Below are 24,048 nucleotides of genomic sequence, written 5' to 3' on the forward strand. Positions count from 1 at the left end.
TATACTCTAGCTTAGAGTGTGTGTTCCAGTTACATACACTCTAGCTTAGAGTGTGTGTTCCAGTTACATACACTCTAGCTTAGAGCGTGTGTTCCAGTTACATATACTATAGCTTAGTGTGTGTGTTCCAGTTACATATACTCTAGCTTAGAGCGTGTACATATACTCTAGCTTAGAGCGTGTGTTCCAGTTACATATACTCTAGCTTAGAGTGTGTGTTCCAGTTACATATACTATAGCTTAGAGTGTGTGTTCCAGTTACATATACTATAGCTTAGAGTGTTTGTTCCAGTTACATACACTCTAGCTTAGAGTGTGTGTTCCAGTTACATATACTCTAGCTTAGAGTGTGTGTTCCAGTTACATACACTCTAGCTTAGAGTGTGTGTTCCAGTTACATATACTCTAGCTTAGAGTGTGTGTTCCAGTTACATATACTCTAGCTTTGAACCATCTTAAATTGTCTTCACTTCATATCTATTCAGAGTTTTGGTATAAAACCTAGTTCTGCCATATCTTTCCTTAATCACTGACGAAAGATAGCGGATGCTGTCGTGAAACGTCTGACTGTTTCAAAATGTTACCCAGGTGCTTGAGTAGCTATTTTGGCGTATCCTATTACCTGGATGTCTAACCTTCATCAACGTAGTCTAGCCTTGTTTGAATCTTCGCACGTATCTTTTCACGTATGCTTTTATCTGATATCGGCCATGTGTATGATAAAATCGTAATGATAAATGGGGACACCATCTGTACTGCACTGTAGTCCTGTAGTGTTTTCCTTAATATTATCTAAGCCGTAATAAGGATTTAATATTAATTGTTACACTTCATTTCCTTCCATTCATTCTCATTCCGTTCCCGTCTCCTCATGTCCATCCTAACCTCCTTAGGCTTCTGGGCACCCTGGTATACAAAGTAGACATCCTGCACTATATTTTATTAACAAAATTCCTGCGTATAAATAAACCTTATCTGTAACATACAGCGCTTCACACTTCTCCGATGTGTTCTCTCAAAAAATATATTATGGTCATCCTGATGGTGCTCTTGTGTTCAAGTTACATATACTCTAGATTTGTTTCGATCCTTGCAACATTTTCCTATATGTGTTTACCTGGGATGCGCCATTTGCCTGATAAAAGCGTAATGATAAATGAGGCACCATCTGACATGAATTATGTTCAGCTCATCTGACATATAGGCCACATCTGCACCACCCGATGCTTCACACCTTTATGTGTTTTCTCGAGGTCATCATATAAAAGTGATAAAAGTGGCTATGGTTATGATGTACAATATATGTAGCATATTTGTCTCCATGAAGAATAATTCCGGAACACTTGTCTTAAGCAAAGAAAGCCCTGTACTCATTTTCTACATGAAAAACTGTGTCGCCCATGCACTACTTATCTGCACCAACCAATGCTTCATTGAAGTTTATGCTCTATATGATATGTGTTCCATCGAGTTTTATGTTAGATATGTGATTCTGGAATGTGAATCTGGAATAGCCTAGTAAAGAGAGAGCTCTGTCCACATACACTGCGAGAGAAAGCCCTGCCCAAGTCATATGCTAAAACCACCCGCCCCAAGTGGCATATTTGTCTCCATCACGAATGCTAAGGAACATTCCTAAGCATAGAAAGGAAGAGACATCCCCGTACACATTTTCTGTATAAAAACCCCAGACCCCCCCCCCCCCCCCCATATACACCCCATCCTGCTGCGTATCTGTAGCACCCTGTACCTATTTTCTATTTAAAAACAGCTGTCCCCCTACACTGCTTAGTTTCATCATCACATGATTTACACTCTTAAGTTTTATGTTAGGTATATGATTCTGGACTGAGAGCCATAATCAAAGGGTTGAAGAGAAAACCCTGCCCCCATACTGTTTATCTGAACCTGAAAGTCCTGTACAATTGTTTTATATGAAAACCTCTGTCGCCCTTATACTTATCTGCACCAATGCGTTATACTCTACATGATTATGTTCCCATGTGATTCTGGAAGAGCCTATTAAAGAGAGATCTCAGTGTGTGTCCACATAGTACGAGAGAAACCCCTGCCCCCATACTGTTTATGACTCATCCTCCATCTGCCCTCCCCAGGCCTTATCGGGCGGAACCGGAAGCTCGAACATCGCTCTCCTGGAGAACCCAGAGTGCCAGACCCGATGGTACTTCAAGTACTTCCTGGGCAAAGGTCAGTGGACATATTTTCACATCGCACGAAGATTCATTATTTAACCTTCTCCCTGCTGCCTAACTATGTATCTAATAGGGAATTGGGTGCCAAACAGCTACTTCAGAGTGCTAAATGTTATTAAAGCAGCATTAGATTTGCTTTTAAAACCCTCCGACCATAAGAAACAGCATATACTACTCTTAGGATATTACTGTTTCGTTTTATCAGTGCTATCAGTGCAGTTTGATATATAGCAGTAGTACTAAATTGTCAATCAATCATGTGGCGGAAAAGCCCGGAAAAGACAGTACCATATATAGAGTAAGTACTATGCGATTTGGAAAGAGGACATGAAAGTTTTAAGGTACTTCCATTGGCTTCCTCCGTGAGTCTGTGTTTATTTACCTGCATAGAATATAACAAGTATTTACTATCTACTATACATATATTGGTGTCCAGGTGATGACCTACCTGTATAAGTGTCATCCAACTCAAAAAAAATATTTGCTATAGCTTTACAATTTTATGTATTTGGCAAAAGAATCAAAATAAATCTAGCTCCTTTTTCAAACAATGTTTGCGTATATTCTGCATATCTGTACTCTCCATAGTTCACTCCATGTTTTATTTTGTATCCCCCTCTCTCCAGTTCACCAGAACTACGTGGGTCTTGACGAGGACAGAAGCCCGTTTTTCCTGTCCGTCGTGCTGACCGATGCCAACAACCACAACGTGCCACAGTACAGGGCCATCCTCTGGAGAAAAACGGTCAGTAGTAACTCAAACATAACAACAACAAAAAACATGAAGCATATCTACAACCAGACTGTATCCTCATCTAACGCTGTAGATTGGTTGATGTATCTAATCTTTAGATTAACCAACAACCACCCTCTCTTTTTGTCAAAGATCAGCTCGTTTCAGTGGAACGTGTCAAAACCGTTATTGCTTGTTGACAGGATAAAATGTATTTACATTCAGCAGCCATGATTGCTATTTCTTACTCGCATCGCATTTACAAACTGTTCCTTTTCCTCTCACAGGGAACACAGAAGCTCTGCCTTCCCCACAACCCTAGCAAGCCATTGTCCATTAAGTCTATACTTAGGTGAGTGGATCCTCTTCATTTGTACCAACCATAGTGATGTCAAGAACTAAGGCATTTCATGACCATCCGAAGATGTAACTTTGGCGTTGACTTAGATGAAGGGCCAATCAGATATGGAATGGCCGTCTCTGGTCCAATGTCGGGATTGCCTCATTCAAAAGATGGTATCTACGATGAGATTCTCCGAGACAAATTTGATTGGGTCGTTGAATGGATAACGCACAGATACAGTAGTGCAATGTCAAGTTCAACAAAAGGCAGAAGCACGATCTTTATCAAAGACTGTCTCCATCATAGTTGGTCGTATTCTGTACTATTACTATTTGATTTGATCACGACAATGACGACGTTTTCAATCAATGCAACGGTATGCCCGACCTACTTCTTCTTTCATTCATTTTGTTATATATATATTGCATCTATTGCTCATTCTGGAGGTAGTTACTACATTCAATGAACTATATACCTGGCATACATGTCTATTGTTATCCATTATGTAATTTTGATTGTCTTTTCAGCTCTTTCTCTTTAGATAAGATGGAGAGAGGACCAAAAGAAATCTTAAGTGCTGAAATACAAAAGGTATGTTTTTGTCTGTGGGCAAATTTTATCAGCGTGTTTTCAGTAAAATTCTCCTTGACATTTACTTTGATCTCCTGTTTGTATGTGCAAGAGCTGCCGTCTCGGCCCAAATCAGAAGGAGTCGTGACCATGTTAGCAACGACCGACTGCTTTATTTTAATGGATTGTATTTCGTGCAGACGATCATTAATGCAATTACCAGCAAACCACTTTGATCAGGACAGTACAGTCTAATGATTGCCTCTACTGATGAATGTCTCTGTGTTATCAGACTTTCAAACGCATCTATCAGCGTGCCGATATTCGGAACGTGCTGCCCATTATGCACTCGTCAAATGACATTTACTCAAGCAACTGGATAAAACTTTGAAACAGTCAGACGTTTCAGACAGCATCCGCTGTTTTCGTCAGTGACGAAAGGAAAGAAATGGAGAACCTGTTTTTATAGCATATCAATTCAGAGTTCTAGTATAAAACCTTGCATTCCAATTCATGCCATTAGCCACTGACGAAAGACAGCAGACGCTGTCTGAAACGTCTGACCGTTTCAAAATTGTATCCAGTTGCTTGAGTAACTGTCATTTGGCATATCTTGGTACCTGGATGTCTAACCTTCATCGACGCCCTGTAGATTGATTAGTCCGTCTGATTTTACTGCTCCGTGTTGAATGATACAACCAGTGGTGAAATCGGCCTTCCCCTTGGAACCGGACTATTGCCTTTTATGGGAAGGCAGGACTTTTATTGCCCATTTGAATGGGTTGCAATTGTTACGGGGATGAATAAATCTTTCTAGATTCAGCGCGCTAAATGTGCTGTATCGTATTGGCCTCCGCTAACGCACAAAATCAGCTTGGCTGCAAGATCTATTGTCTCAGTGAAGTTACAACTGTGAAAGATCCAATTCATTAACCTTGCTCCCAATTTCAATACATACACCCTTTTGTCCGATAATGTAATTTGATAACCCGTGCTTGGCTGAAACCATGACATACTCAAATGAAACCTTGTACAACACAATTTCCTAAGTGGCCTTTGGAATTTATTTTGGAGTTTTATGATACTGAATCAGGAATAGCAGTACTTTTCCTTTCACGTTTATACATAAACCCCTTTCTCTAGCAATTTCAAAGCGTTTGCCTTTCCATGGATACTGAAACTGGAACCTTCACAACATAACAATACAAGTGGCCATGTTCAAGTGCTATGAATTCAAGAATACCGATTTGAACAGCGATGATTTTTACTAGGCTAGGCTACAGTTGTTAAACCTATACTGGACGTGACTTGTCAGTTCCACGAAGTCCAATACGATGCAATCACAGTAGAGTGACTTTGGTCAGTAATTATCAATGCTCATTTTCATCCGATATTACCAGTTCCTAATACATCTAACCGAGCTACAGTCGTGACAGCAATACTGTACAGTGTACGTGACTTGCTCGTTCTAATGACTGGCCTTGGTCAATTATGCATGCTCCTTTTGATTAGATATAATCGGTTCAAAACTTCAATAACGTTTACCGTCGTGACAAAAAAGCTGTACATGACTTGTTAGCTCCATTGAATCTTGTACAATGCAATTGTGGGATTGGCCTTGGTCAATTATGTATGCTACTTCTAATTAGATATAACCGTTTCTAAACAACGATACAGTTTACTGAACTACAGTCGTGACAACATTACTGTACATGGACTCTGTCGAGTCTTATACAATGCAATTGCAGAATTGGCCACGGTCAATTATGTATGTTCCTTTTAATTAGATATAATCGTTTTTAATGAAGTTTGCTGAGCTACAGTCGTGACAACAATACTGTACCTGACTTCCTTTGAGTCCTGTACAATGCAATCGCAGGATTGGCCTTGGTAAATTTGGGATGCTTCATTGCATTCGATGTTGCAAGTTCGAAACAGTAATCCATTTTTCTGAGCCACAGTCGTAACAACAATATTGTACGTGACTTGCCTTTTACAATACAATTTGTCTTGATCGTGTGTTATGTACTCCCACGCATTCGATATGGCTTGTCCGAAACAGCTCTATTCAACAGAATACAATCCAATAACAGAAATGACCTTGGTCAAGTGTTATATGGATCCTTCTTTTCATTCGATATTGCCAGTGTCAGTTCTGAACTGTAATCCCTTATACTGGTTGAGATTCGTGAGATCCATACAAACCATGCTTGCTCTTTATAGCATTGTACAATATAATACAATGGTATGATTGGCATTTCTTAAAGGGTTACGCCCTTACATTCGTTATTGTCTACTGTTCGTTAAAGTAATGGGGCTAGATCCTCGACATCTATACAGACCATGTCAGCGCTTTGAAGCCGTTTACAATTAACATGCATGAACATAGTCCATTTTACTGGGCTGGAATCGTGATATCCATACAAACCATGCTATAGCCAGTTCTTTGAAGTCTTGTACTTTTGCGTACAATAGGCCTTGTTCATCTGTCATGGATACGCCCTTGCCTTCGTTATTGCTAGTTCGGAAAAATAGTCCATTTTACTGGGCTGGAGTCGTGACGTCCATACAAAACGTGCTTGCTTTGTGAAGTCTTGTACTACAAGTGAAATGACATACGTCAAGTAGGTTAATCTTTGTCGTGTTTGAGTGTTTATGGCCTTGTCAATGATAATAGACGCGTTATTAACCTTGATGGTTTTCTATGGACAAAACCAGCATCTTTATTTGATATGTGGTTTAATCTTAAACCATCCTGCCAGTATATGTACAGTGATATAGTCTTTGGTGCAAACATTGTAACAAGTGTAATATATTATGCTTGTAAGATACCAACATACCTTTCTGTAACATTAGTATATATTGTGAATAAAATTGTGAAAAAAAGTAAATATAGTATACCTTATAATTATGATAAACCTTGTGTTAACTGAAAAAAACCTTGCTGATTTTCTCTTTGACACCCTACAGGATCTGCTGCAGCTAGAAGAACAGGAGGTGAGAATGGACTTGTGGGCTACGGTAGTTTTTTTTAGACCACGCACCGGGCCGATTCTCTCGACAAGACTAATAATTTCAAAACATAGGAATTCTTAAGAATGATGTGTGCAATGAACTAGAATGGTGGCAACATTGTTCGGCAGATGTTTATGCACATAATAGTTGACACTTTAGAATTAGAGTCCCTGTAGAATTAGAGTCGGCATAGTCATAGATGGTTAAGATTCCATTTAACCGTTTTTTATGTGATGCATAGTTAAATGTGTTGGTTGTCTGGGAAGAGAGTCGACATCAAACTTACAAATGGTTTTGCTCCGTACGGTAATTCAGTTGTAACTGGGATGAATAGTAAGTATTGCATTCTACTAAGCAATTCCTGGCCTTCACCCATAAAAAAGAGAAAATCTTGATACTACTCTGATGTTGCGATGGCGGTTGCTGTAGACCTCAAGGCTGTTTGTAGCTATTTTGGGATAGTCATTAATTTTCCCTACCGAATCTTATCAGAACTGTTGGATCTATTTTGTCTCCCCAGGGCGCGGTGAATTTCAAGTTCGGAGTTCTGTACGCCAAGTCGGGGCAGAAGACGGACGATGAGATGTTCAGTAATGGTACCTACACCTTTTTTTTTACTAAATATCACATTCAAAGCATCAATGAATTTTTTGTATCTATGATATCTATTTGCATGGTCATGACCACATCTATAGGCTATATCGCGTCAGTAGTTATACTATTGCATCAAAGACTAAACTAAAAGGTAATTTATCGTTTCCTGTTGTGTTGATAATGAACAAGGGACGAATACCATAGATTCAATACAGATACAATACCAGGGACGGAGACATTTAGGTTTGGTAAAGCGGTGTTGGAAAGTACAATTATATTAACAACATATTGACCTCAATTGACACTTATACTCTTTTTTCCCGTTCTATGCAGAATGTGGAAGCGACAATTTCGACAACTTTGTGCAAATTCTGGGTGAAGATATCACGTTAAAAGGATGGGATAGGTACCGCGGGGGCCTTGATACAAAAAGTAAGTGTCTTCAAGTTTTAATTCTCCCTACTCTTCTCGATAAGTGTGTTGGTTTCTTTTACGTGCAGAGGTTTGACGCTTGAGGTTTATGCCCGAAGCTCCCTCATACACGGGGCCGCCGGCTTTACGTCACCATCCGAAATGACCAATGTTATCCCTTACAACATGCGAGCTGGAGTCGACCATAGGATCGAACTCGGGCCCCAGGATCCACGGAATTTGATCCAGATGGCGAAGCAGCGGGGTTGCGTTACAGCTTGCGCCACGGGGACATATATGTTGCAATAATTACCGTTTCTACATCTAGGCGCTAGGCTTTATATATTTACTACATACAATGTTAGCATTCTATTTTAGCGTACATTTTGCATCTGTTACTGCAATGGATTTTTGTAGTTATGAAATAATAACTATCCGTATCTTTTTAGATAACACAACGGGCATCAAATCCGTGTACACTGTGTACCAGGGCCATGAGATCATGTTCCACGTCTCTACTGCGCTTCCCTATTCCAAAGACAACAGGCAACAGGTACGGCTGCGGTCAGATTTCTTACAGCTTTTAAACATTATCATTATCATTATGGTAAATCTGTTGCCTTACGTTCAAGCAAATATGGCTTTGCTAAATAGTCACCCGATGGTGTTCAAACCAATGATTGATTTCAACATCAGTTAAAGTATTTGATATTTCAAAATCGATCAATTGATTGTTAGATCACTTGATTGGTTGGTTGGTTGGTTAGTTGGTTGCCTGATCGTTTGATCGATAGATCAATTGTGTGATTGATTGAATGATTGTTTATTTATTGGTTTATTGATTGATTGATTGACTGATCGAGTGATTGAATGAGTGATTGATTGATTGATTGATTGATTGATTGGTTGGTTGATCGGTTGCTTGGTTGCTTTATTAATTGATGTATTCCCTAGGTGGAGAGAAAAAGACATATCGGGAACGACATCGTGTGTATCGATGTTCCATGTGACTGATTTATTTATTTATTGATTGATTGATTGATTGATTGATGTATTTCCCCAGGTGGAGAGAAAAAGACATATCGGGAACGACATCGTGTGCATCGTGTTCCAGGAGAAGGAAGATGACGAGGACGAGACGCCCTCCTTCAAACCGTCCATGCTCAAGTCGCACTTCACTCGTATCCTTTGGTACTACTACTGTGCGTCAATGAAGATGGGACATTCGATAGAACATTGCAGAATACAAAATAAATCAAACAAATGGATGGAATGGATGATTCTAAAAACCTGATATTTACAGAGCATCCACTTCTAGTTTCTATCATCGGTGAGTCAGTCACTGTTGATGGCTAGTGGATGCTATGTGCATAATTAGTGGTTGTTTGACATACAGCTGACTTCATAATCATTCATCCATTTGCTTTAATTAGTTACTGTACAGTATTGCGTACGTTACTTACTGTAGAAAAATAGTTCTGTTTCTAGTGTTTACGGACATAAAGCAAAACTCACCTGTTTCACTACTGGTGGCTTTGTTTAGTCTGAGGTTAACCAGACAATGCACTGAAACGTATCATTATGTGTGAGCCGTCAGAACGGAGTTAGTGGGCTTCTTTAGCCAAGGGGAAAATGTATCAGGCCTAGACATCTTTCCATGTTCACGAAATGATTTATTCCGTAACTCACTTGCACAGACATTTTTGCTCTGGTCACGTTCGACAGAAGAGACGAATCTTACAGGTAAGCGGGCTTAGATTTCTTTTACTACAAATTTAAAGTTATACTGTACTAGTACTTTACCATAGGAATTCTGCTTTTTGTGGAAGGATATTCAGATCTAAAGATTTGATTGATCGTTCCACATATTTTATCAATGATTTAACATCTAAAGAATATGAGGGATGGTTTCGAATGTTTTAACATCTGAAGTATTTGAGAGGTTGTTTGACATGTTGTATCAATGATTCCGGTTTACTTTCTCTCTCCAGACTAACAGTGTTCTCGGAGGAATCAGTGCCTTTATTTTACCCTCCGCTGCCGTCTCCGCCGGTCTTTAAGGACTCGCAGGAGTTCAGGGAGTTTCTGCTCGTCAAATGTGAGTTTCGCCAGGTTCATACAACAATCGGATGAACAGAAGTTTATATAGTAGAGAAAGATAACGTGTTTCGTGTAACTGAAAAAAATGTAGGTTTCGTCTATTTGGTATAGACATAACTGATAAAGATGTAAATCAAAATTGCAGTCATTTAAAAGTTCGGCACTTCGATCACAGCCATAACATTGCCCGATGAAAAATTTAAAATTTGGAAGCTAACTGGTAATTAACCACAAATAATCACCAGCTCACTTGCGTATTTTTCTTGGAGTAACGACAACTCAAAACTGGTAACTGTCGTATTCAACGGGTTTCCCACGTGCTGCTTGCGTAATCCTGTGTGTCATGGCTGTTTGGAACACGTTTGATGACTTTGTCGACTGTGTTTTGACGCCTTTTTCAGTGATAAACGGAGAGAAAGCCGCCCTGAACACTCCGGCGTTCGCCGAGAAGAGACAGAGAACGATGGATATGCTGATCAAGAACCTGCACCAGGAGTACATGCAAGAGATCAGCAAGGTCTGGAACCATCTCCGTTTATATGTATATATGTAAATACGTTACGTTTGGGACCGCATCTGTAAGCAGCGCCACCTATAGCTGCAGTACAAAGTGAACCAGTCAGAATCCGGCACCCTGAGGAAGGTGACAGACGGTCACCGAAACGTCGGTTGAATAAAACACTTCATTGTGTACAAATAGTATTTTTATCAAGTGACTTACCAACCTGATGGAATTATTCAGATGGTCAGGAGCTGATGTTTGTTTGTTTGTTTGTTTTGCTCGTTATCTCCATTTGGCCAAGCGTATTGCAGTTGTCAAAGTGATTTAAAAAAAAGGATGCAAATTGGGAAAGGTATGGCTCTGCTAGCCGACGTGAAGTTTTCTATCAAAGAAAACTACAAAGAAATGGCTCCACATAGAACAATGAGAGCAAGCTTGCGGTTGATGTAGCCCACGGTTGATGTTCTAATTTTGCAGCAAATTATCTCAGAGCACGATCAGCTTCCTCCTTCCGACGGTTTGAAATCAGGAAGTCCCTCCTGCCTCCTGTTGTGTTGCTAGTCGCCGGTTTCCTACTTCCTGGCTGTGATCATTTCTACCACCGGTAATTGTGCCCAAGGCAATATCTACTACAAGGCCGCCGCTGCTTCCGCGCGTGGTGTATCTTTAATGATGATAATTCCCCATGGTTACAAGCCGGACACAACTAGTAGATATCTAAAAAAAGATATTTGAAATTTAGTTCTCTCATCTAGTCTTGCAATCATATTACTTCCTCAACATCCTCTTCCTCAACTTTGATCATTAGATCTCTAAGTAGTGGAATCTTGTCCATCCCTTCCAAGATCGGTGAACTGAAATGATACGCTGTAACTAGAGGGCGGTAGTCTCTACCAGACAACTTTGCTGGCTATAGAGAGACAATTTTGACATGGGGGGTTGGCAACCGTAGGTTTGACTGGCTTCGGAGGGGGAAACGTCAACCTTCCCGCGGCTGACTCGACTGGCAAATTATTCCCATTTTTGCCGAATTCTACGATCCATACCCCTGAAGGAAGGCCTGATGAAGGCTATGCACATACATAACAAGCTAAAGCTAAAGCGAAAGAGGACTTGTCTAGTGTGGCGTCGCGATAAATTAGGTCAAGACCCTGTACTTGTCGTAGGTACCGTGTGTATAAACAATTACAGATGTACGCGAGAGTTTCCTGAAAGCCATGCCTGCTTGTCGAAATTTGTCAAGATTGTCTTGAAGAACTGTTTACTTCCACTCTGAAATCAAGGGGAACTGCCAGTATAGTCTATATTCCTGAACGTTGAATTGGTCACGCATGAGTCATTGACATTGGAAGATCATTGAAAGATAGACCATTGCGAGACCTTGAACATCATTGAAGGATCCTTGGATACTTGAGTGATGATTAAGAGACATTTGAGTGCTCTCTGAAACCCCTCGCAACCACATCTGTATCAATCGACCCCAATTATCAAATTCACTGAAGGAAACATGGCTTAGCCTTCTGCCTGGTGCAAACACGAAGTCGGTAATCTGCTAGCTAGGATTAAGTTGTAATTATTGAATGGACCACTTTTATGCAATATGAAAAACAAATTATACTTTCTGATATCTCATATCCTGTGTAGCATTAGCGCTATAGCGTCAGTAGGTTAATAGTAGGATGCATTTGTAACATAGGGATGTTTCTGTAGCTCAAGTGATAGCAGCCTAGCCGGCCTCAGAGTTGAGCTCCTGGTTTGTTCGACTCCTGGGAAGGGCATCTCGGTTGGGGCTGTACCGGTAAAATGTGGGTCCCGTGTTCGGGGGAGGTGCATCGAGCACGTTTCAGGGAAAGGGCTAGCAACCCGTTCCCGTACAACTATACCCTGCTACTAAAACAGTAAGGAAACTTGCTGACCCATGTGCCACTAGGCACTACAAGGTGGACAACAACACACGTAACATGTCTCCATTTATGTCTTACACTTATCACTCTCAACTTGGGTTTACTACGGTTCAGCACACGGCGCTGAATTGACGAGGAGGGTCGTTGACTTACCAGCTTGACGTCAAGTAAACGGTTCACCGCCTACACTTCAAAGTGCATAGAAAAATCGTGTCATTTCATAGAGTAACAGTTTTGATATCAAAGGATGGAAGGCACGAGTCCGTGCAGCTTGAAAGAAACTCGCAATGATGCCAGTCGTTTGATGTATCCTTTGAACGTTAGTTTTAATTTCTGCTGCCGGAGGCTGTGATTTGAAGTGAATCCCGGCACTTTGTCATGGACACTTAGATGGTAATAGAGCCCTGGATACTAGGATACTACTGGATACTGATGTTATTAGCTGCCTCCTGCTGACAGGAATATGTAACCTGGTGATTTAATCCGTAGGACATTGCTCCTTGGCAGGTTATTGTCCTGTGATGACTCCATCTGCGGAGGCGTATGTCTTAAAAAAGCTCCAAAAAAAGGTTCTGGGTTCGGATCCTTGGCGGTCCCCAATGTTGTGCCCTTAGGAAAGGAACTTAATCCCTGTTTCCTCACTTGACTCGAGGTAAAAATGAGTACCGAGATTCAGCTAGGCAACAAAATGTAAAAGAGATACATATTTGATCATTAAGGCCCCAATAAATCTATCAACATTTGCCAGTACCTATACTGGTACATGGTTCAAAACACAGGATTGAAAGCTGGAATTTTCACTACATGCTTTATGTATTCTAATATGGCGTGGTTGTGTTCTTGCATCTCTCAGAGTCCGCTCAACCTTCGCTCTCTGTCTGAGGTGATCCCGGAGACTGTGACCTCCATCAAGACCAAGAAGAAGGAAGAGGCTCGCCAGGCAGAGTTTCTTAGAGTAGGACAGGTAGGAAAAACACCCTATCCTAGAACGCAAAGTACAGCCTTCCAGATTCATGCCTGACCTTTGCATGAAAAATTTGAAACATAAGATATATAACAATACATAGTATACAAATCTCCGGCCTCTCCCATCTTGAATATATATCATCGTCACCATCATCATGACTGGGAAAATATGCCACCTTCTTACAGACAGTGGTATTGCAGAAAATCATGGACGTACATGTATGTAAGACAGGTCGACACAACACCTCAAGCATAACTCTTATGACTCTATGTGGACCATGATTTTCTTTAAAATTGATAGCAAAGGCATACTTACGAGTCTTACCGACTTATCACTCCTCATGTATATCCATCCGCAGGAACTGAAGCTGAACACGATAGTGAAGGGAGATGCCCCGACCAGTATGGCCACGACTGGACTGCTGTCTAAGCGAGAGGTCAGGGTTTACTTTATCATATGTTAACCTAACCTGTTATCAGTGGTTGTATTTGCGCCAAAAATAGTTACTCAAGCAAAAAGATAAGATTTTGGAAATCTTATTTCCTTCAAAATCTTATTTCCTGGATATCTAACATTCATCAACGTATGTGGTTGTATTTATTACCTAGATTTTCCGCAATGTTATTTGGCAAGAGTATAGCTGGTAAATATTTGCTGCATACGCGATGCAGTGATGATGCTGACTATCTCATGTATTGTCATTTACCATGAAAAGATAAAGGACAACTTTATCCGCTATTTCACAGCCGTGGGAACCGCAAGTTCTTCACTACGACTTCCCGCATCAGGTGCTGTGTGGAGACTCATGGGGTAAGTGGCCATCTTTCTTCTGTTTGTTCCATTCTTTGATTAAAGCAAGAACTTCTGTTTTATGCAGCAGCTTAAGAGCAACAAATTGCATGGGATTGAATTTGTTATATAGTATTTTATGATTGCAATTGGCGTATAAGTTTGATATCAAAGCTAATACTAGCGTTTATGCACTTGTAACAGCAGTTAGCCAATGGCACACTGTAGTATCAAGCTTTGTTCAGAGATACATATAACTACTGGTTCTTGTCTCGTGATGATTTGATTTGCTTGCTTACTTGCTTATTTGATTTGCCAGGCACTAAACAAACTAGATCTTTATTGTGCACCATTTTTTAGGAGAGAGTCTTGTTGTTTCAACCGAGGCCGGCTGTTATCTCATCCAAGGTGAATATCAAAACTATATGAAAAGTTTGTGTTTATTGAAATTTCATTATCAAAAGCATACTCTTAGCTATTGTCACCGCCAAATACAAAGAATTTAGACAACAGTGGGTTTTTTGTTTTGTAGTTTTACGAAGGCTTCGTATTCAGTAGTCAGTGCTTAACAGGTGTAACAGGTCGTTTGATGCAGTATAACCATATTATAGCGGTTATGCCAATGTAGTAATATTGCCCATATGATAAAGATTGGGTTCTGTGTGCTATTCTAACGCCACGTGTGTTTTAACAGAAGAGGCCACCCCGAGATTGCTTTTTGACAAGTCAGTGCCAATCAAACAGCTGAGCGTGGTGGAGCATCACGGACTGCTACTGTTCAGAGCTGAGAAAGGTTCGTCCGCGCTCGAAATATTCATTATGAATATTGCCTTGATAAATAACCCGTGTCCTTGCATATTACAGAGCCTGTATGTGGGTCCCGCATATGTACGGGTTGGGGGGATTTTTTAGCTGAACGCATCACACCGCACCAAAACGCACCAAATGCAGATTTAACTATGCCACATCAGTGCAGAAAAAGTCAGAAAAAGACCTGTTTAAGAAATGAAACTAATGAAATAGATGTCGTTAAAAATGCCAGCAGGAAAAGAGGTTAACTGGAAATTGAGCAAGACCGTTATGACATCTTGCAACTTCTATTAAAACCAAACGTCCAGGTTTTGTCGATAAACCAACCATATTTTATCGTTTGTACCAGAATTATAAGATATTCTTTATCCGAAGCTTGCCATGTTTACTTGAATGCTGCTTGAATGTAGTTTTTTGTTGACATTGCTATGATTTTCTAACAGGTAAAGAGTGCAAAGTGCACGTCTTCCGTTTGTCGGACTTTGAGGGCGGCTACAACGAGGCCCTCGTGCGGACGAAAGCAGACTGCAAGGATCACAGACTAGAAAGAACGAAAGGTGAGATATAGATCATTATCGCATTGATGCATTCAATGATAGTGGCCTTTATTTACAAACAAATTTCTGCCATGGCCTGCAGTGCTGAATCTTCGTATTCTAAGGATTTCTATCATTAGCTAATTCCTTTTTTTTACTAAATTCTGGAGAAATGTCATTGCCTAAAAAATCTGGGTTTACAAAATAATCTATAAAGCCTTATCAAAGATATCATGACAAACTCCACAAAGGTATTGTAACAAACTTTAAATCCTTGAACGTGTACTGTTGATATTCAAATTATCCGTTGCTCCATTGCGTGGTCACTGAACACAAGACTGACTGTACCCCCTACCCGTCCACCCCCCCCCCCCCTCCCTCAGGCTGCCATCTGTACGCCCTAAGTCGGCCCGGCGGCAGCTTCCTCCGCATGGTGGTGGCGATAAAGAACAAGCTGCTGTTGCTGACGTGGAAACACTCCGTGGCCTGGACGGCGTGGAACCCGTCAGCGGACACTGACACCGTGGAGGGGTTCAACTACATCAGGGTAAGGACCTGTTCTAAATGACCACAGGACAACCGATGAGCAAACAAAAATCAATTGTCATTGTACATGTGGTAATTGAGGGATAATTTTGGGCCTTTGGACATCACTTGTAGAGAGCGGAAACCGTTGCGCGACTACAAATCGTTAGTTGAGATCATTGAGATATTGTTGACATTCTGGGATATCATTGTGTGTGGGGAGGGGGGTCAACTACGTCACGGTTATTACCCTAGGCCCCATTTGGGCAACTAACCGCTGAGCAACAACAGATCATTGCTCCTTGGTATCATTGAGAGACAATTGGACGACATTTGAGATCATTGAAAGGGCTTGGAATTCAATAAAAGATGATCAGAAGTCCTTGAATATCATTGGAATACCATTTAATACCGAACAATAGTTGGCATAACCAGTGCAATGGCCTAGTTGGTAGAGTGTTCGCCTTGTACACGGTAGGTCGTGAGTTCGAGCCCCGGCCAGGTCATACCAAAGAGTTTTTTAAATGGTACATACTGATTTCTCTGCTTAACACTCAGCATTTGGGAAAGAGTATGGCAGTTAAACACACACCACTACCAGTGAACTAGCCCCCTGCTGTAGTGACTTGCACACATGTGTGTGGGCCAAGGGCTATAGAAATGGAGTTGGGCGCCACCCCAACGTGTCTTTTCAGGACGCCCGGGTCACTTTAACTTTAAGTGGTTGACAACCGGGTTGTTTCAGGAGCTGACGATTAACGACGTGCCCAGCGTGGTGACGCTAGTGGACGGCGGGCGGCAGGACAACATGATCTGCGTGGGGTACAAACACCAGTTCGACATCGTCAACGAGAAGAACGGGAACACCTACAGACTGCACCAAGTGGAGGGCAATAAGGTCAGACATCTACATTAAAGTTAAATTCAAACTTAATCATCGTTTATGAAATTTGAATTTTAACATTTTCTGTCACAAAGCAGGACTTACCCAATTTTTCTATTGTACGTTTGTAATGTCTAGGGCGCAGGTCAATAAAATACAAACGCGGTAGACTGGCTTTGATAATAACTCCGAATATAGCAGTAATATTTTAAAAGGAATCTGCTTCATCTATGAAGAGGAATCACCTCATATTGTCGGCTGTCGACATGCCCTGCTGTCTCATTCTTCCTGTTTAAGATTTACAGTTTAAAACTTTGGATAAGGTCTGCTTTGTGTTGAAACATAGTTCAATTTCTAAAATATCGACAAATCATTCGAACTGCCACACCCACACACGTATGGATCGATTGTCTTAATCATAGAAGCACCAATGATTTACGATACCTTGTGATCATTTTGTTTTTTTTCCGAAGGTGGAACTAACAGATGCCATAGATGTGTATGAAGACGGAGAACCCAAGGTGCTGCTATGTTACAACCGTAAGTCCAAGACATCGTCTTTCTAGAATAACAAGTCCTCAATGAAATAGCTTATTTCCTTCATGTTCATTATAGTCCAAACGCGATATACATCTAGTATCTAGTTCTTGTCATCGATGAATTGTTATCACATACAAGGCATATTTGCTGTTCATCTGTAATGTTTGTTCGTTTTCTCTTCCATCTCTTCAGACGTGTGCCAGTTAAAGTCCCTGTCTGACGCGGAAGAGACCACAAATGGCTTCGAGTTCGGCTGGAACAGTGAGCCTCACGGAGTTGGTAAGAGTCTCAAATGTACTGTTCAAGAAAGATCATCAGTGTACGTAGAAGACTTTGCCGAACGATTACACTGTAAAGAAATGTATCTCTAGCTTTCTTTAGTATGACTGGCAGAATTGCTGTATATGTATGGATTTGTGGACAAGAAAACGTAAGCATTGGGTCAAAGGTGGTTGTAAGTCGGTATCACCACCCGTCCCAGTTGAGTGAAGGCTGATGGGCTGTGATGTAAATGGATTTCTCTACCCTCAGGAGGTCAAACTGCCAAAGTGTGTGTAACTTACAAGGCCATCACTGAAAAGGAGTGAATTAACACTGTGAGAATCACCACGATCAAAGAAAATAGAAGCAAAACAGATGGATAGCTACTAAAGCTCTGTTCTCCCTTCCATTAGTGTGTGCCTTCCCCTACATCCTGGCCTTCACGCCTGACGCCATAGAGATCCGGCTGCTGGTGAACGGGAACCTGGTCCACAGCATGCCCATGCCCATGCTTCTACTCGTCACCTCAAAGGTACGTGGATCATGCTTTTTGGTGAGGCCTCAGGGGTGGAGGTATTTTTAAGGTGTAATGATCTTGTGTACGTTTTATAAAGAAGGATTATGGTTCCTCTGGTGGTTTTAAAAGTCTTTATTCTGTTCCTATGCCTGTGGTTGTTCTGGTTTCAGCCCAGCTCGCAGCTGCATAATGTTACACAAAGCAATGAGATCCTTTCAACATATTGTGTTGAAAGGCATGTCTTGGAATTCCGTGTGCTATTATCACAAGTATGGTGATCGCGTTTCTACGAACTTTGACTTTAAACAACTTTAAGTTTTATAAATAACTGTAATTCGTCACTTGTAATTTCTTAACTCAATTATATCATTAAATTTAAGGTTTAACCACTTTACAACTACCTATACTTACCCACAAACTGCAACAATTCTTCCTTCCACCAGTTTGACCTGTACTTCGTCTCGGCGAAAGACCCGATCTCCAGCTGTAAGGACAACAACAACGGGAGCACCAGTCCAACCATCAGCTTCTCCCCGCCAATAACTCCCACTACCGGTAAGGGAGAACCCCTATGGGGGAAAGGTAAAGAAAATGTGCGGTGATATAAATCTTAATTTGCCAAAAATAGTTACTCAAGCAACTGGATAAAGTCTTTGTTCTTTATTTGTAAATTCGTGCCCGGTGTCTACTTGCAAGGGAACAAGTTAATACCTTCAATGGAATGTCTCGCGTTTTTCTTAAAACGTGGGCTGTTTTTGATAGTCTAAATATTTCAATATCACACAATGACTAACTCTTTGAAATAACCATTTTGGTTAGTCGAGCGGGCCTGGTTGTTTGTGAACCTGCAGCTCGACCTATAAGATAAGATACACGTTATGTGTTAAATTGTTCCAGAAATGAAAGAATCATTTTGCTTTTTTTTCTCATCAGCTCCTGTCACCAAGTACTGCGTGTACCAGATTCCCCTCAGCTCATTGGTCGGCCACCCCACGGACCGCGCATGCGTCAAGCACGGCCCCGTGCCCGCCATGATGTCCCCGCTGGTGCGGATCGACGACACGGTGGTCCGAAACCGGCGGGAGCTGTTCAGCTACGGCCCGGGGCCACAGAAGGGACACACGCACGGTCAGCACCACCCTCACCTCCACCCAGGCATGGGGAGAGCCGCAACCGTGGATAAAACCTCCCCCGCCACGCCTACACCGCCCGGCCGCTTTCTCTCACGTCCCAACCGGCTGGAGTCCTGCAGCTCCGAACCCGACCCCTCCGTGACCTTCAGTCCACCCCCCTCCCCTTTCCGGTTCTCTTCGGTCGACCAGGACGAGGATATTGACCTGAAGTAACCTCTGAACTTCCTACATGCCAGGATCTAGTAAATCAGTAGGACTTTGTTCAACTATCAGGAGAAAGGGCAGTCTGTTTGGTTAAGATAATTATTTCGTTTCAGGGTATTTACATGGGAACATCGCAGGGTTTTCTTGTTCAAAACAAGCCCTTTTCAATCTGAAAAAAGATGCTGTGACTTATCTGTTGAAGCTAGATATTTGATTATGTGTAATGTTTGCGGTATTGTTTAATGTATACTTGTTTGATCCGTTTACCCTTGTCACAGTGCTGAACTTAAAAGTTGCCATTGTGAATATTGGTGAAGTGGTTCAGGAAATAACGTCATCATACGTCACTTCCTTTGACTTTGGACAAGTAAAGTTGCTGAAGCAAGTGCTATAATGTGTTGCAAATGTTGGAAAAGCCTTTATATTGTCAACGTATGTATGTAAACCAGTGAAAAAAAATGTATACGACGTTTTTGGGCCGGGCTTTGAATAACTATTATGAGCGCTTGTTGCTATTTTCAAAGTTGGCAGTTTTTTTCTAACCGAAGTGACTCTGTACTCGGTGTTTTTATACTTATTCTTATCCTGTTACTTAAGATTTAATACCTTTACTGCTGTGTTGTATCTGGTGTGGAAAATATGTGCAATGTGGTGTGTTTGGCCTTTTTGTACTTTTGCGTCAACTTGAAGAGGTTTTGTATGATTCAATATTTTAAAAGTGTCTTGGTTAAAAGTAATGGTTAAAATTTACTGAATGTTTGTGTTAAAGCCAATATTCTTTAACCATGGTATGAAGAATGGGAGGGGCATAATTCTATGTCTGCACAAATCCTTGCAATTGGTCCTGTGCGTTCCCTTTGTCGTGTGAAAAAGACTGGTGTAAGCCGTTCCAGTTATAATACTAACCACAACTGTCTGTGAATCGGTACAACTATTATGAAACAAAGGTGACGAAGAGCTTACAGGAGATATGACCCAGATGACAAATAAAAGGATATGGCATAGTCCTTTTGAAAGAAACGGTGGCGTATGTCGCTGTTGCCAAAGAGCACAAGGAAACCTACACGTGTTCAGCAATACAACCACGAACTTTCCCGTCCCTTCCAGTCCATACGAATAGACGAGTTCATACTTCCGCGGGTTACAACAACTGCTTACGTCACAGGGGTCGTTAGAACATTCGAACGCAATGGAACATTCGAACACGTTCGATGCGTTCGAATCGAATGTGTGTACGCGAGAGAAAATTCTGCTCTTACAATGTTTGCGGAAATGATGTAATCGCCCTCTGTGCCGTTAGCAGGCTGTAGTCAACTGAAGTATGGACTCATTTTCTTCCTCCATTAACATTGTCCACGGAGTTTTCACTCGACACGTATGATATGTGGTCAGTCCTGAAAGAATAAGGTATATATAGTATACGGTATCGTTTCACCGTGAGAAAACGGTATATGAGACAGGAATATTTATCTGTGATCCGTTCGTGCTGCTATGTCCAAATGTCCCATTCGAGTGACATTAACTGTTCTTATGGTTTTAAGACTTTTGATATATGTATATGAGAACGAAAAAGGATATCATCTAATGTATAGGAGATGTATTGGTACTCAATCATGGAAGGTTTATATGAATGTTTTGTATAAGAAACAGATATAATCGAGCTGTTGTATTTGTTGATATTTTGTACTTGGCGTTCGATTCAATGTCACACATCGCTGTATCATTGCCCTTGAACCGTTGCTATAAGACATTCATTGATTATTCTGCACTGATATCTTGATCGAACTTGAGGCACGAGACAAGCATAACGATATTTTCTAATCCAGGGTCGTCTATTTCTGAAATAGATTAGAAAAGGGGATTAACTACTTCATTTTCAATGGTGCCCCCCCCCCCCAGTCCTCGGTGATATTTGCTAAGACTATTCTGAGTAGATTCAACAGTCTCAGCTATTAACCCCTGACACAGTATATGGAAATAGTTGCAGCAGAGGTAGCCGTTCTTCCCTAAATTGAGGCAATGATGCCATGCAAAATAAATCAAGCAACTATAAAAAAACCTCGAAAAACGTCAGACGTTTCTAATAACATCTTAGCTACTATCTTTCATCAGTGGATAAGAATGAAAGTGTTGGTAAAAGATAGTGGTAGATGCTATCTGAAACGTCTAACTCTTTAGAGATTCCATCCAGTTGCTTGATTTATTTCGCACATAACCTTCATTGAAAGAGTTGCATAGCCTGGGTAGGTAATGGAAATTGCTGTACGTTAGCAGAATTCGTCATTTTCTGTTTTATTCTCAAGTTTTGTACCCTTTGATTGATATTTTGTTCGCCCATCTTCAAACGCCTGATCCACGCAGGCAGGGAAATGGCACTGAAGATCCTTTTCAGGCTGTCAAGAGCTTACATGTAGTCCCCTCCCCCTGCAGCCAGGCTTGAAGGGATACCAATAGAAATTTCCAAACAGATGTAAGGATCCGAATGAACTTTAGTACGCCTTTCTAGCATTGCACTGCTAACCCTTCACCTCAATGAAAGACTTCGCCAAAGGACAATGTGTCGCCGCGCGAGAGGGGGTACCGGAACTTATTTGCCAAAAGATCTGGTCCGCTCGCAGTGCAGTGCAAGCAGATACAGGGGGAGGCGAATCGTTAGAAGGCGTTGATACGCATGGTATTAGCCAGATCCTTACATCTGCTTGGAGATTAACCAAAACCAACATCTTCCAACAGTACCCTTTCAGTTACTTCACTTTTGAAAGTGCCTGAGACTCCATAACAAGTCGATATCAGAACTAAAGTAACCGCAGCCAGAACTTTTTACTGCCTTTGGACGATTTATGTCACGTAATTACATTGATGACCCCAAAAGATTTACGACCATTTGCCGATTTGCTGCACGTAACTTTTATTTTTTGATCGCCTCAAGCCAACAACATGCGCATGCGCAGCTAGCTGCGTACAGTACATCACTTTGTACGTAATCTTAGTTGTTCGGGATTGAATGTGTAGAAATCTTGATATAAAAGTAGTAGACATGTACAAATATCTTTGTGTATATATTATATATCTTTATGGTTCTATACTAAGGTGTACAGAGTAACTATTGTATAAAGTCGTCATCCGGAGGTGAAACTGAGTTTGTAACCTTTTTCGTACCTGTAAGAACTGGTAAAATGGTATCGTCCAGAATCAAACTGTGCCGAAAGTTTCGCAATAAAATATCTATTGTCGTCAGTTGTATTGAGTGGGTGAATGATTATTGATCCTTGCTTGTCATATTATGCAGTTCAAAATACAACCATGCTTATGTGCCAGAAACTCGGATCGCAGACCTTGCTTCTATTCAGTCATGAAGTCCTTGCATAGTACATTATGAAATTACCATTTCCTGAAAACTGTATTGGTACGGCCACGTGTCAAGGTCATCGAGACTAGCCAAAACTGTCATGCAGGGAACCGTCCAGGGAGGAGGAAAGAGGGGAGGATGATAAAATGAAGAAAAACAGAAAACCGAAAAGGGTGGAGAAAACTGTGCCAGATTTTCTGTGGTGCCCCTACGGTCAAAATGTTAGACCAAGGGATATAGAAGAAGAAAATTAAGTTGTATTTTCCTCATTTCTGTATCATGACAACCCAGTAGCTTACAAATAATGAAAAAAAATGTTTCCTTCTCATGCATCGATTGGTCTGAACGTTTAAGGAATTATGGGTGGCTTGCCTAATTAAGCAATCAGTTTTTTTCACAAAACGACGTAACGAACAATGATCAAAGATGGTCTAAAATATTTCTCTTGCATAACTTTTCACGATTATCGATTAATTCAAGACATCTGTATTGTCAAATAAGTTTGATAGAACTAAATATAATCAAAACAACGTTGTAAGCCTTTTGTAATTTCCCCATCCCCAACAACGCTACACATCGTCAATTTGACGGTGATTTTGTGCGTTTTTTCCTAGCGGTTGGGGATTGGAACTACAGTTTATGCTATGTAAGAGGCTCTTATAAAGTCTTATAAAATCATGAAATTATACACAGATAAACCTGTCTCTCTCTAGCTCCACTCCAGCCAAACCTAACCGTCTATGTCAACCTCTATACGAATACGCCCATCTCCAGACGAAGGACGTTGCTATTTTGAAAAATGGCAACTATCTTGTTAATCTTGTCCTGAAATATGAGAGTCCGATAGCATCATAGCCTGAGGGGTGTCCGGGTAATAGAGCGTAACCACTTCAGGACTGCGCTGCTGACTTAGCCTCTACGCAGATAGCTGAAAAAAATAGTAGAAATTGGCCAAATAGAGTGGATGGTATGCTAGAAGTCGGACGGCCATAAGTTTCGTGGTTCGCCTATTGAACCCTATTGGCCGGCCAGCTCCTAGCATACTATCCACTCTACTTGGCCAATTTCTGCTATTTTCCATCGATTTGCGGAGCCTGGTAGAGGCTACTTCTGACTGACCGTCTTTCTAACGACTATGTTTTTAGATTA

The 24,048-nt window shown here is 41.1% G+C and overlaps 1 protein-coding gene across 8 annotated transcripts in view; it reads left to right on the forward strand.

The window, feature by feature from the left end:
• Positions 1–22,787, forward strand: part of LOC136441652 (GTPase-activating Rap/Ran-GAP domain-like protein 3) — a 213,355-nt gene extending 190,568 nt beyond the window's left edge. For 6 of the 8 annotated variants that reach the window (XM_066438067.1, XM_066438073.1, XM_066438072.1 and 3 more), the window contains exons 4-28: positions 2,115–2,208; positions 2,840–2,958; positions 3,234–3,298; positions 3,817–3,880; positions 6,830–6,856; positions 7,395–7,470; positions 7,802–7,900; positions 8,329–8,432; positions 8,943–9,060; positions 9,577–9,622; positions 9,871–9,977; positions 10,381–10,496; positions 13,239–13,349; positions 13,711–13,788; positions 14,099–14,162; positions 14,502–14,549; positions 14,836–14,934; positions 15,395–15,508; positions 15,871–16,034; positions 16,758–16,910; positions 17,369–17,435; positions 17,628–17,714; positions 18,110–18,228; positions 18,657–18,795; positions 19,147–22,787. In XM_066438067.1, the coding sequence (XP_066294164.1) occupies positions 2,115–2,208; positions 2,840–2,958; positions 3,234–3,298; positions 3,817–3,880; positions 6,830–6,856; positions 7,395–7,470; positions 7,802–7,900; positions 8,329–8,432; positions 8,943–9,060; positions 9,577–9,622; positions 9,871–9,977; positions 10,381–10,496; positions 13,239–13,349; positions 13,711–13,788; positions 14,099–14,162; positions 14,502–14,549; positions 14,836–14,934; positions 15,395–15,508; positions 15,871–16,034; positions 16,758–16,910; positions 17,369–17,435; positions 17,628–17,714; positions 18,110–18,228; positions 18,657–18,795; positions 19,147–19,559 (2,691 nt within the window). In that variant the 3' untranslated portion in view covers positions 19,560–22,787. The remainder of the gene's footprint in view (positions 1–2,114; positions 2,209–2,839; positions 2,959–3,233; positions 3,299–3,816; positions 3,881–6,829; positions 6,857–7,394; positions 7,471–7,801; positions 7,901–8,328; positions 8,433–8,942; positions 9,061–9,576; positions 9,623–9,870; positions 9,978–10,380; positions 10,497–13,238; positions 13,350–13,710; positions 13,789–14,098; positions 14,163–14,501; positions 14,550–14,835; positions 14,935–15,394; positions 15,509–15,870; positions 16,035–16,757; positions 16,911–17,368; positions 17,436–17,627; positions 17,715–18,109; positions 18,229–18,656; positions 18,796–19,146) is intronic. The other 2 variants (XM_066438071.1, XM_066438069.1) reach the window with 2 other exon arrangements.
• The last annotated feature ends 1,261 nt before the right edge of the window (positions 22,788–24,048 follow it).

Source organism: Branchiostoma lanceolatum, chromosome 9, assembly GCF_035083965.1.
Source record: "Branchiostoma lanceolatum isolate klBraLanc5 chromosome 9, klBraLanc5.hap2, whole genome shotgun sequence".
Lineage (NCBI taxonomy): Eukaryota > Metazoa > Chordata > Leptocardii > Amphioxiformes > Branchiostomatidae > Branchiostoma > Branchiostoma lanceolatum.